Source organism: Danio aesculapii, chromosome 23 (genome assembly GCF_903798145.1).
Source record: "Danio aesculapii chromosome 23, fDanAes4.1, whole genome shotgun sequence".
Lineage (NCBI taxonomy): Eukaryota > Metazoa > Chordata > Actinopteri > Cypriniformes > Danionidae > Danio > Danio aesculapii.
Genome location: NC_079457.1, coordinates 17,340,995 through 17,355,600, shown reverse-complemented (window position 1 = coordinate 17,355,600; position 14,606 = coordinate 17,340,995). Strand labels below are relative to the sequence as shown.

Here is a 14,606-nt window from a genome sequence, read left to right as displayed (position 1 = left end):
CTCTCTTTTCTACAACAAACATGGCCGCGAAATCAGACGGTACAGCCGTTTCTTTGCAGAATGACATTCCGCCGACGTGCCTGCCCGGGCTGGAGAAGCGCTCGCCCGAGTGGCGTCCCGTTGGGAAGGAGTACTCGCTCCTGGACTGCTGCTGGACCCTCTGCGCCCTCTTGGTGTTTTTCTCGGACGGCGCTTCAGACCTGTGGCTGGCTGCCGACTATTATCTCAGGCGGGACTACTGGTGGTTCGCGCTGACACTGGTTTTTATCATCATTCCCTCTGTGGTGGTGCAGGTGCTCAGCTTCCGATGGTTCGCCTACGATTATTCGGACGCCAACGGGAGCGGCTCGGCTGCGGCTGCCATGGTGGCGGCGTCCAATGCGGAGAGCCACTTCAGCACCAAGGACAGCGATCAGCGGGGCGCTGGCCGCTCCGCTGCGGTCACCGGGAACCGGAGCAGCGCGCAGAGCTGCTGCAGAGTCTGCGTGTGGCTCTTCCAGAGCGCCGTGCACGTCTTTCAGCTGGCACAGGTCTGGAGGTACGTGAGTGCGTGGAGCTCAGTGTAACGAGAGACAAATCTATATCACATTTCTGTAATGTGTCACATCAGCAGTTCATTCGGCATCATTATGTTCTGTCATCCAGTGTGCGCTGCTTCTTCTCTCTCTAACAAATCCACACCCACGTATTCAGGGCCATATGATTGAATTGTAGAGATATTAAGATAGCACGGCTTGTATTAAGACACAACTTCTTATACAGTTAGTGATTATTAAAATAGACTCTGGATTCCTTAGGCTTTCATCATTGAGAACTTATTTCAAAGGTATGGGATTTGCTGAAGGAAGATAGGAAGCTTGTTTCATCCAGACACTGACTGGTGATACTGAAATTTTCTAGTGCCCCATTAGGTCTCTAAAAAATCTATATTCATGATTCAAGGTGCAAGAATCAACTAAAAGTATTTCATTGGCCACAAATGAATAAGATGAGAAAAGGACAATTGAGATAATATTGTTTTTATAACATATTGAGTAATTTAAAAATCCAACTATATAATTAAAAATCTGTTGTAGTGTCCACTAATTTAAATAATGGTACCTGTAATGGGAGTAATTAAACTAATCCGAAACCTCCAATGTCAGTCATTCAATGCAAATTGTCCTGTAAAATATACTCCGATTGTGTCTTTTAAAAAGTAAATGTATTAAAGATTTTAGCGGTTCAAACATATTATAAAAATCCAAAAATCAACTGCTGTAATTACTTTAATGCTGGCTAAAAATCTAGCATAACTGCTGCAAGATATCCCAGCGCTCAGCCTTTCTGCTGTTAGTTTGCATTTCCTGTGGAGTCATAGAGAGGGAAGGGATCCTCCTTGTATTTCCTGTTGTCCCGTGCCAGTTCATCATTATCTCCAAGCCGTTTGCTTCTAGGCTCCTCCTCCATCTCTCATGAGCTTCTGGGTCAATAATCTCCCGGAGAGACTCCTCCACTCATTCAATCTGTCCAGCAGAAATCGCCTTATGCACACTCAAATCTCTTTGTCTTTGGAGCCGTGCAGAAAACATCATTTATGTCTTTTCATGTTATTCGGCAGTGCAATTAGTTGAATTTCAAGCAGTTTTATTTGTGTTTTAAAGGGATAGTTCACACAAAAAATGAAAATTCTGTCATCATTTACTCTCACTTCACTTCCAAAATAGTTTGAGTTTCTTTCCTCTGTTAAACACTAAAGAAGATACACTGGAGAAAAGCTTTCATTCATCCAATAAAAAGATGTAGTGGTTCACATGTAAATTTTATCAGTTAACTCAATGAAAAATAAATAATTTGTCTTAATATTTTCTATCTCCACAAGAACAATTTTATATAACCTGGTACAAATCATATTCGTCCTGTTGAAAAAAGTAAATTAATTTTAATTCTATTTTTGTTCTAAACAAGAAGATATAGCTTTAATCAAAATGACAACTCAAATGTCCATTCATCCGATTAAAAAAATAGGGTAATGGTTTCACATCTAAATTTAATCACTTGAGCCAATGAAAAATAAATCATTTGCCTTAAACATCATTTTTTTTAAGTCCATGGAATATAAAGCATGTTGAGTTTCTGTTGAGCTCTTAATAAAAAATATCCATATTTAACTGTTTTGAACTTAAAATATATTAGTTAAAAAAATTAGTTGAAAACAGTATTAAACTGAAATGAAAGATACATTTTTAATTGGATGAAGTACTGCTTGAAATTTTTTCTTCTGTGTAACTTCACGAAATTTGAAATGCTTTAATCATTGACATCCATAGTATTTGTTTTTCCTACTATAGAAGTCAGTGGCTACATGTTTTCAGCTTTATTTAAAGGGGTGGTCCACTACAATGTCATATTTTAAACTTTAGTTGATGTGTAATGTAGATGTGTGAACATAAACAACATCTCTGAATGTAATACGCTCAAAGTTCATTTTAAAGGGAGACATTGGCCTTTACAGAGCTAGCTTAGAAAAGCCTACAGCGAATGAATTTTGGGGACTACAAAAAAAAACATCCGGGCTTGTGAGATCACAAGCACTTCAGGTTACGCACTTCACCTTCACATCCCACGCAGCAAAGGGGTTTGGCCAGAGGTACTGTAATATTATAGCAGAGAAAGCTAAAATGCCGTCCAAACGCTGCTATTTTTACAGAGCTTATTCTGTTTCTGTATTTGGGCTTCCAAAGGACACGACACCAAGAGAGAAGTGCTTACAATTTAATTTTAAATATGTTACAGAGAATTATAATAAAGATATAGCTAGCATTTGACAAAGGACAGCTTCCAGAATCACTCTCAGTTCAGTGGTGGATTCGGCTAAAAACTCCTCTATCCGACGAAGCTGTGGATTGTGAGTTTCTAGCGTTAACTGTACATTGCAGTGAGGACATAAACAAGGATGTAAACAGTGGGAAATGCTGTTTGGCACTGCTAACAATTTAGCTACAAATTTATATTTATCCATCAAACCCCTGTAAACACCCACAATCTTCACTGTTGCTGCAGTGTCTCTCTCTATGCAGCCTCTCTATTTGCGTCTTATAAACACAACCAAGCTTAAAAATACACCTTGGACCACCCCTTTAAAACATCTTCTTTTTTGTTCAATAGAAGAAAGCACCATTTGAAGGAGAGTAAATAGCGAGTGAATTAAGATTTTTGGGTGAACTACCCCTTTAAGGGGCCTGTATATATGCAGGTGATTTAACCTTAAGTTGACACATTCTGTACAAATGCTGGGCTATTTCAACACAAATTCTAGTCAAATATGTCAAACATAACCATTGGTCTAAAGTTGTGTTACAAGTTTAATTTAGAAATTGAACCCAGCGCCAGGGATTGTCCTTATTTCAACCCAGATCTGGGTTACTTACTTACTCCCTGGGCCATTTTATATCAAAGTTGATATTTAGCCGCCCCTTGTTGATGTTTAATTTTTACGAGGTGGGTCGTTAACCCAATGCTCAACCCTTTAACCCCCAACCTAGAGGACCAGGACATACACACATACACTACAGACAATTTAGCTTATAACCAATTCACTATAGCGAATGTCTTTGGACTGTGGGGGAAACCGCAGCACCCGGAGAAAACCTAAGCAAGCATGGGGAGAACATGCAAACTCTACTCAGAAATGCCAACTGACCCAGCCGGGGCTCGAACCAGCGACTTTCTTGCTGTGAGGCGACAGTGCTACACACTGCACCACCGTGCCGCCCCAATATCTAAACCAAGCTCAAGTAACAGAGTGACATTAGATTCTGCTTCCTCATAGTCTTTCCTCTATCTGTTTACTTCAGTAGACGTGTCTGTCAAGTGCTAAGTGTCTTTATTGCTTACAGACAGTGCGCTGCAACACACAAAGGCAATTTCCATAATAATGCAGAGAAGAAAATTTGCTGCCCACAATCACGGCTGAAAGTTTAATCCACTCACATATAAATCAATAGAAGCTCACCCACACATATTAGAGGCATGTGCAGCAAGCAAGCGCTCTGTAATTGTGCTTGTAAACACAGAGGCGGTGCCTTGCCTGTCTTTCACAGCCGGTGCTGATCAGCAGTGACAGGGCTGAGTTTCTGAGTGACTGGACACTGCTGACCCGCAGGGCAGCGCAAGGTTAACGATGTTTGCTGCCACTGATATCACAGAGCTGCCGGTCATTTCAATCGGGCTACGTTTATGCTGCTGTCACAACACATGTGCTGTCCTTCTCATGCCATTTTCCATGTGTCACTTGTGTTTTTTTTTGTCTGACCTTTTTATTGTAAGATTTCCTTGTACACTGAAAAAATTATTCATTTGATTTACAAATTTTTTTAGGGTAAGGGGTTGCAAACAATTAATATGGGCTAAATTTAAACAAACAATATATTCGGTTTCCTTTACAGTCCAAAGACATGCACTATCGGTCAGTTGGATGATCTAAACTGGCCATAGTGTATGTGTGTGAAAGTGAGAGTGTATGGGTGTTTCCCAGTACTAGGTTGCGGCTGGAAAGGCATCCACTGGGTAAAATATTTGCTGGAATAGTTGGTGGTTCATTCTGCTATGGTGACCTCTGATAAATAAGGGACTAAACCAAAGGAAACTTAAGGAATAATTATAGCACAGTATTGGCTCATAAGAGTCATTTGTTGAACTGGACTAAACTGGCTGCACTGTGTCTTTGATTCACTAAAAGATTTGACCTAAAAGTTGCTGTAAAAGTTGATTTTATTTTATTTTTTATTTTATCTTATTTTATTATTTATTTTATTAATTTTATTAATTTTATTTTTTATTTTATCTTATTTTAATTTATTCAATTTATTTTATTTTATTTTATCTTATTATTAGTTATTTATTTATTTTATTTATTTATTATTTTATTTTATTTATTTAATTTATTTTATTTATTTTATTTATTTTATTTATTTTATCTATTTTATTTATTTTTTATTTTATTTTGTTTTATTTTATTTTATTTTGTTTTATTTTATTTTATTTTATTTTATTTTATTTTATTTTATTTTATTTTATTTTATTTTATTTTATTTTAATAGTTAAGCATCTTTTTCTCAATATATTTGTGATATTCAATATTCACTAAAGAAGGAGTCATTTGTTTGTGAATAAGGCTGGTTGCACTGTATGTTCTGAATCACACTAGAAAGAATTACATATAAGAATCATTTTGCAGATTTGAAAACAAATACACAGCTCAAGGACATGTGTAGTATGCACTGTTTACATGCAGCAGATTTTACCTAAACAATGCCATAACGGCAAAAGGATAAGCAATACATAGACTCTTTTTCCATTGTCCCTTTATTCTGTTATCATATTTCCAGTAATCTGTATTAATTAGAGGACGGCACGGTGACGCAGTGGGTAACACTATCAACTCACAGCAAGATCGCTGGTTCAAGCCTTGGCTAGGTCAGTTGGCATTTCTGTGTGGTGTTTGCATGTTCTGCCCATGTTCACATGGGTTTCCTCCGGGTGCTCCGGTTTCCTCCACAGTCATGACCTTTATTGAATTTGAAATGGACTCTTAATTTCTTGCAGAGCTGTTTTCAGTTAGTTTCATTTAATTATTTAAATAAATGTGTTAACTAAATAAACATAATGCATAAAACATGAATTTTTGCCCATTTATAGCCACTTACAATAGTTAGTATAAAATATACAATAGTTCATTATAACATATTGAATGTTGTAAATCCCAAATATTGGGCTAATTCATCTATAGCAATATAAAATGTTCACAAAATTTTACTTAAATCATCAATTAAGGGAAAATCATTTCATTTAGTTCATTTAATTATTTTAATGAATGTGCTGACAGGTGGCATGGTGGCTCAGTGGTTAGCACTGTCGCCTCACAGCAAGAAGGTTGCTGGTTAGAGCCTCGGCTGGGTCAGTTGGCATTTCTGTGTGGAGTTTGCATGTTCTCCCCGTGTTCGTGTGGGTTTCCTCTGGGTGCTCCGGTTTTCCCTACAAGTCCAAAGACATGCGCTATAGGTGAATTCATTCATTCATTCATTTTCTTTTCGGCTTAGTCACTTTGGTATAGGTGAATTGGGTAAGCTAAATTGTCCATATAGTATGTGTGTAAATGAGAGTGTGTGGGTGTTTTCCAGTACTGGGATGCAGCTGGAAGGGCATCCGCTGCGTAAAACATCAGCTAGATAAGTTGATGGTTCATTCCGCTGTGGCAACCCATGATTAATTAAGGGATGTTTTGAACAGATTTGCCCAAAATAACAATGCACTTTAATCAATTTCCCACTGAAAACCATCATAAAGAAAATTCTTGGGATTAATCACCTTGCTTGCACATACTGTAGTATGCATAACAAATCATTTGCATATTGAATTTGATCTTCTAATAACTCCATTAAAGCAATAGTTCACCCAAAAAGAGAACATCTTATCACTATTTACTCATCCTCGAGTGGTTTCAAACTTTTATGTGTTTCTTTATTCTGTTAAACACCAAAGAGGATATTCTGAGGAATGCTGAAAACCTATAGCCATTGACTTGGTTTGACCATTGACTAGAAGGAAAAACAAATACTATAGAAGTCACAGGTTTTCAGCTTTCTACAAAATATATTCTTTGGTGTTCAACAGAAGAAACAAACTCAAACAGTTATGGAACAAGTGAAGGGTGAGCAAATGATGACAAAATGGTTCATTTTGGGTAAACTGCCCATTTTAAAGTGAAGTTTGCAAACTAATTTCGAGAGAAGCACATGAGGACCATCAACAAATTAATATCATTATCCAATCAGTGCAATACCAAACACCTGTAAATGGTCATGTATGACATAACTCGTGTTTTTTGATCGTCAGCATCCCACTAAACCAGCCCGTCACCGCACCTTAACCTAGGGGGAAGCAATCTGAGGACGGGCTCAACACTGCGCTCAGACCCCTCTCAGTCTTTTTTCTTTCCTGACGAGGGGAATAACACGAACCAGGGTGTCCCTCCAAACTCAGAGCCCTCTCCATGGACATCATGCTAAATACGAATTTTGTCTATTATCAATGTGAGAAAAATCTTGAATGTTGCTAATTTTTGATTGATAAAAACTGCTTTGGATCCAAAACATTTTGTTCACATATCTTTATTTTTCTTTTTTCGTTAGGTGATATAAATATTTGTGGCTTGAAATAAATGCAAACCAGAACATTTTGCCTTGCAGATCCCTGAAAGCTGAATATATACTGCTGTGAAATCAAAATGCGTGGTATTTTACACATTAACAGTTTCCAGAAAGACAATAGGGATATCTGCAATTCAAAATAAACCAACCAGCCAGCAAATAAGGCAGAGCTGGGAAATAATTGTCATCTCATTTGAATAAACCAAACCATTATCCCATTTTATCCACAAATTAGCCTTGAGAATTTTTCGCGAAGCCTCTGAATATACAATTCCTCAAAATATTTTCAGCCACTAATGAAAACCATCACAGGTCGACGTGTAATGAAAAATCCGCTCTCTCTTTGTCTCCTTCTTTCAGTATTGCTGAGAACAGCACCTTTTTAGGAAGCACATTTTGCCATTTTCATTTTACCTCTGTTTGACCTGCAAATAAAAAAGCCCACATGGACTTTTTTAGTTCTTCACCTCTAACCAGTTACTCTCTGACTCTCTTTGCTTAAAAGCTTCCTAGCAGAGCTTTCCAGGCTCTCTGTCTTTGTTTGATTGGAATTAGCAGTAATGCCATTAAAGCTGCCACCAGCACTGAGCTTGTCACATCTCTGCATTACGGGGATTAGAGCTGTAGTGTTTACATGTCCTTACCTGCAGCACACAGTTAAAAAGAGAGAGAAAGATGCACTGTTGCAAGGAAGAACAGGTCTGAAGTGATAGTTGAAGAGCAGATGTGAAAATAAAAGGTGAAAGATGTACGCTTGAGAGAATAACAGAGAGAGTGAATATGTAAAAACTGGCTTGTTTGATATGAAAATTAGCCATTATAAAGCAATTTTCCCTCATGGTTTGTAATTACATCAGATATAAAATAATGATGCAGCTAAGTGATGTGTGCTGAAATATTCATTTTCTTTCCGTTTCTGACATTTTCTTTTTACCAAAGCGTTTTGCAGTGCATGGAGTGTGTCCTGATCTAGAGTCCCCTCTGAGTTCCCTGACCTGGTTCACTGCACATGTTCAAAGACGCTTTGTCGTTTGCATTTTCCCTGCAGAATCAATCAGGATCTGTCAGGAAAAAAAGACAAGACACCTTTACATAGGCTCTGCGTTCAGAATGATGACATCACGCACTGCAGAAATAGTTGTAGATATGATGTAATGTAATGTGTATTTATATAGCGCATTTACTGTGTATGGCCATACACCCAAAGCGCTTTACATTCATGAGGGTGGTCTCTCCACACCACCACCAGTGTGCAGCATCCACTTGGATGATGCGACGGCAGCCACAGGACAATGGTGCCAGTGTGCTCACCACACTCCAGCTATAAGTGGAGTCCAGTGAGACCGTGATAGAGCCAATTCAGTGGATGGGAATGATTGTGAGCCCATGATGGGTAAGGGCCGATGGAAGGAATTTGGCCAGGACACCAGGGTTACACCACTACTCTTTATGAGAAGTGCCATGGGATTTTTAATAACCACAGAAACTCAGGACCTTGGTTTCACATCTCACCTGAAAGACGGCGCCCACTGACAGTATAGTGTCCCCTTCACTATACTGGGGCATTAGGATTCACACAGACCACAGGTTGAGCGCCCCCTACTGGCCTCATTATTACACTTCCAACAGCAACTTAGTTTTCCAATGTGGTCTCCCATCCAGGTACTGTGCAGGGTCAGCCCTGCTTAGCTTCATCGCCTTGTGCTGCAGGGTAACTTGGCTGTGGCAGTATACGATGATACAGTTCATTTGCATACAGCTTTAGAAAAGAAATTAGGAAAGCATTTCAAAGTTATTAGTTCTCTGGGATTGTCATTATGTGTGTTCAGTTTATTTCTGAAAATAAATGCCCAAACTGAAAACAATTATTTATACATTTATCCTCAAAACACCTATAAATGGAATATTCAGAGAAGGTACATTTGAAATGGGCTCTTAATTTCTTGCAGAGCTGTTTTCATTTCGTTTTATTTAATTATTTAAATAAATGTGTTGTATAAATGTAATGCATAAAACATGAATAATTGCCCAATTATAACCTCAGACAATATTCATTATAAAACATTCAATATTTTCATTCCTAAATATTGGGAAAATGAATCTATAACGGTGATGCCCAAAGTAGGGTCTGCGGGGCAAAGTTGGACCATGGTAACCTGTGATTTGGCCTGTCATCCCATTTGAAAAGAGAGGGAGAATGATAGGGAGGTGGTTGGGGCGAATGCCTTTGACAGAGATGGTCATTTTTAGTTTAATGTAACCTTTTGTTTTATTGCTGAGCAACAAAAAAGCAAACTGAAATTAAATGATTCAATTAAATGTTGATGAATCAGACTTTTAAAATGTAAATACTGTCAGATAGAGGACAATGCATAAGATATCTGTGAGCAAATCAAGGTAAAGGAAGGAGTAGCTCAACTATTAAACTCCATTGTGTTATAAATGAGATTGATGATGTTTTTACTGTAATAAGTTAATTATTACATGTTACATGAGATACTGCATTAGTTAATATGATTTAATGCAACATTTTCTAGTTATTTTTAAATATAACCCATTAAATTAGGAAATTACCATGGCAAATTTAATATATACGGTTTGGTATATACAGTATATTTGGCCCACAGCCCACAATCAAGTTTGCTACAAGTTTGCAATCAAGTTTATAGGAAAACGTTTAAGCACCCCTGATCTATAGCAATATAAACTGTCCATGTCTGAAAATGTAACTTAGAACACCTATTATGCTCTGAGTCTTGGGAAAAATAAATTACCTAAGGGGCATAATAACAAAATTGGGTTGTGGTGTTGCATTTTCCAAATAGATCCCCCTCGGTTGACAACCAAACACGGAAACTCACTTGAGATTAATTAAAAGGATTCATTCATTCATTCATTTTCTTTTCGGCTTAGTCCCTTTATTATCTGGGGTCATCACAGCAGAATGAACCACCAACTTATCCAGCATATGTTTTACGCAGCGGATGCCTTTCCAGTCGCAACTCATCACTGGGAAACACCCATACACACTCATTCACACACATACACTACGGACAATTTAGCTTACCCAATTCACCCAAACAACGTCATTGGACTTGTGGGGGAAAGTGGAGGACCCGGAGGAAATCCACACGAACACGGGGAGAACATGAAAATTCCAACTGACCCAGCCGAGGCTCAAACCAGCGACATTCTTAATGTGAGGCGATCGTGCTACCCACTGCAACACCCTCATGCCCAATAAATTACATAATTACATGGTGGTAGATTTTCCAAATAGACCCCCCTCGTCTGACAACCAAACACAGACACTCGCTTGAGATTAATTAAATGAATTTATTGTATGTTGGAAAATATGAAGGAGCATCTCTTTAAGATGGTCACTGGCCAAAATAAACAAAAGAACATGCAAAGAAAACAAACGAAATTATCTAAAAATCTTTAAAGAAAAATACAGGAGCTTACCTCACTCTATAAACATAAAGTCAAATAATTATTGAAATAAATAGGCAGGCCAACCCTACATGCTCAAATTCTTAAAAGAGTTTCATTTCTCAACACACACGAGGACAATCTCTACAATAAGACAAAGTTTGGGTCATTGGTCAAAGGGGACCAAAAGCTCTCAACCCTGCCGCAGTCACACCAAAAATGAGCTCAAAGAGTGCTCCCAGCAGTTATGTTTTATAGCCCAAGCCTTAACCAGCAGCCGATCACAGTCGTTTTAGAGCAGAGGTTCCCGAAGTGGGGGTTGGGACCCACTGGTGGGCCGTGGGACAATGACAGGGGGTCCCTTGGAGATTTTCAAAAGTCAAATAAATTTTACTATTTTAAATACCATATTTTATCCATAACCCACAGAAGATAAAAATAGTATTTAATAGTTACAAAAAAAACAAAAACAAAAAAAAAGCTATCAGCCTTTTATTTTTTTTCATATGATCGATGTGTTTACGGTAGATTAACTACAAAGCAATAGTGTCAGCTGCAGCAGATTGATTTTATAGCACCAGGCTAAACTTTCTGACAGCTTTATGACAATCAAATAAGAACAATTAAAAATAAGTACAGGCTACAACTGAACATTGGGGATGATCTCTGAGTCTCCAAAATCAAACCAAGAATAGACTTGTGCTGAAAACGTTGTGCACACCGGTCTCCTTAGAGGAGGTTAATATTAAATTAAACTAATTAATTCACAAAATAATTTCGAGAGGAGCACGTGATATGATTGATCACAGCTGGTCTCTCATCTATAATCATTAGTTAGCCAATCAGATCAATCCAAACTCACTATAAGAAGCTTGGCTAAAACTACTCCCTTATCTTCATTTTCCAAAGAAACCCCCCATCCACCCCATCTCCCCCTTTCTTCCTTTACCAGGGGGAGCTCTCGAGAACTACCTGATCTTGTAACCCCCTTACATGCTCATTGACCAGGCAGGAGCCCTAAGCTTAAGTATCTCCGAGTTTAGGGTTCTCTCCCGGGACAGCATGCCAAACCTGCTATTATTATCAAGCAATATCTAAGTGTCAACTCTTAAAATGACTTTAAAATTATATGGCTGTTATACTGTTGCACTTTTTTGTGTTGTCAATATCCTCGTGTTTATATAGACCTATTGTTGTGTGCGCAACGTTTGTATGTTTATAACCACCTCCCAGAAACATGGAGGTCGCGAGTCACTGGCATTGTTATTACAGAGTCGTGGGATGAAAAGTTTGGGGAACTCCTGTATTAGGGGACCTATGGGATGACAAAACAACAGGAAGGAGGGACAAGAAAACACATAGGATACGCAACAATATATAAATAATAAAAAAAAACTGGTTGTAACAACACCCATTAAGGGGAAATCATTTAATTTTGTTTAAATTATTTTAATGAATGCATTGACTTAAAGAGTAGCGTAAAGCATGATACATGATTACTGGCCTCTTTATAGTCTTTTTAATACCTGAACAGCAGCGTAATCTAACCCCTGCTTACAGTAATGATAACTGATTATTCGTGCTGATTTTTTGCCTTTTTGTCAGATTTTCGATAAAATTGGTTGGGTTTAGGGAAGGGGGAAGGTGGGTCAGCTTGATCGTTCGCTCAGTCAGTCAGAAAGTCTGTCAAAAAGTGAGTCGACAGCGGCCTCTGGTGGATTTACGCGAGAACAGCAGGCGCGAATGGCACTCGTGAGGGAAATTTGAGATCTCGAAAAAAAGCCAGGACGTATTTCGCGGTCTCCACAAACATCCGTGGAGGTACGTTTTCAGAATGAGCCTGGGTTGTTATTTACATTGAATCAAAGTTTGTAATCTTATGATTTACACCATAGCTGGTTGGTTTAGTTCATGGCAAAAGATAAATGGGATAAAATACTTCCTGAACCAGAGCTCAGGCGCTAATGCACTCTTTTTTCCCCTTCAAAATATCTTATAAATATATATGACTTTTTTCAGCTTGGCTAAGACTAAAACAGACATAAAGAATGAGTGAGAGGGACTAGCGAAAAAAACACCAATTCTAAAGCAGACTCATCTGTGACAATGTGATCATTTGCAGGCAGTGCATGATTGATCCTCCCCTCTGGATATCAAGGGAAACTCTACTGAGGACACACTCTAGAGGAGAGATAGTGGATGTCTAGTGCTGTTGGCCAAACAGCTTAATGTCTGCTTGAGACATATTCCTGAGAGAGCCTGCACTGGGATTAACTGTGACGAAAAAAGGAACCTAATAAAACTTAAGCTGTGGTTACTGTGTCTTTGATGACTGCAGGAAGCTGGAGGCAGTGTGTGTTTTACTCTGATTTGGACTTGTGCTTGTAAAGGTATAGGCATATGTTTGATTTATAAAGCGTTGCATGTGCAATACACGGATGGGGTTAAAGAAATGTCCATAAAACAGAAATTTAAATCTGTTAATATTTGCTGCAAACTTGTTTTCCCACAATTTTGCAAAAACATCTTGCAATGAAAGGAGGAATATTTATAGGACTTTTTCCACTCGATACTCATATTTTTGCAAATTTCTTTTTTGTAGAAGTGGTCTTTCATTGCACTTTTACATCAAACTGAGTCAAAATAATTCTTTTTTTTAATAAAATAGGTTTTTGGATAAAAAATGAAGCCCCATGATTTAGAAACATGCTTTTTAAAAAGTATTACCTCCCCAGCAGGCACAGCATGTCAGCATGACATCAGATGACGTTGTACCCCAACATCGTAGGGATGTCACATTTTGCGTGAAAATGAAAGTCGGGTTGATGTCAGGCCGATGTCAGTGACCAATGTCCAACTGAAATCAACCAAATATCAACGTCTAATGATGTTACAGCTGTTGTGTGGATGTTACCAACATGTCTTTTAGAGATTTGGTTGCCATAACTGACGAATAAATGTCAGTATTTGGCGTCAATATGACACTGGTTTAAGATGTTGGCTCAACATTGGATTTTGGTCACCTGACGTCATGAGCTAAATCTAACCTCATATTAATGTCTTATGATGTTGTATGCATGCTGGGTCTTATATGTCAAAGAGGCTAGGGAAATATGATTTCTCAACTCATGACCACTTTACATTATGCATTAATTGTTGGTAAAAATGTAACGATACTGATTAGTCCATCCTAAATTGAGAATGATGCAAATTAAAATGAAATTCTGTCATCATTTACTCATCCTCCACTTGTTCCAAGTCGGTTTGAGTTTCTTCTGTTGAACAGTTGAAGGTAGATATATTGAAAAGTGCTGGAAAGACAAAACAGTCACAGAATTCTTGAGGTTTATTGGGACAACTTAATTGTTTTATTTTCACTCCACTTAAATTTGTTAAAACAATTACGTTAACTTAATCGATTTGTGTTAGGACAACATGTTGGAATTGTGTGCAGAGTGTCCATGGGGTCTTAAAATGTCTTAAAATGTCTTAAATTTCAAAAATAAAATTTTAGGCCTTAAAAAGTCCTAAATTTACAGAAATTTTGTCTTGCAGATGTTAAATAATTGTAAACAGGTCTTAATTTTCCTCTGTCCATGTAAATCTACCCAAACGCATCCAATCACCAACAATCCATCTCTATAGAACTTTTAGCATAACTCGGTTTACAATATGGTTTAATTATCGTCCTTACAATAATATTTGTTTAAAAGTTCTCTGTGTATTTATAGTCCATATATGGTGAGGACACTGACCTGGACAGACTGTTGTGCTTACATTTAGTTTATTATAGTTTTTGAAGTTTTATTGAAAAATATTTAAGTATACAATGTATGTACACAACTAGGGTTTGCTTGTTTTGACAATTCATTTGAAACATCTTGTTAAGAAATAACAAATTCATTCATTCATTCATTTTCTTTTTGGCTTAGTCCCTTTATTTATCAGGGATCGCCACAGCGAAATGAACCGCCAACTTATCAA

At 37.8% G+C, this 14,606-nt stretch overlaps 1 protein-coding gene across 1 annotated transcript in view; it reads left to right on the top strand.

The window, feature by feature from the left end:
• xkr7a (XK related 7a) overlaps window positions 1-14,606 on the top strand; it is a 33,441-nt gene continuing 18,835 nt past the window's right edge. Inside the window, exon 1 of the mRNA XM_056449439.1 lies at window positions 1-538. Within this exon, the coding sequence (XP_056305414.1) occupies window positions 21-538 (518 nt within the window). The 5' untranslated portion in view covers window positions 1-20. The remainder of the gene's footprint in view (window positions 539-14,606) is intronic.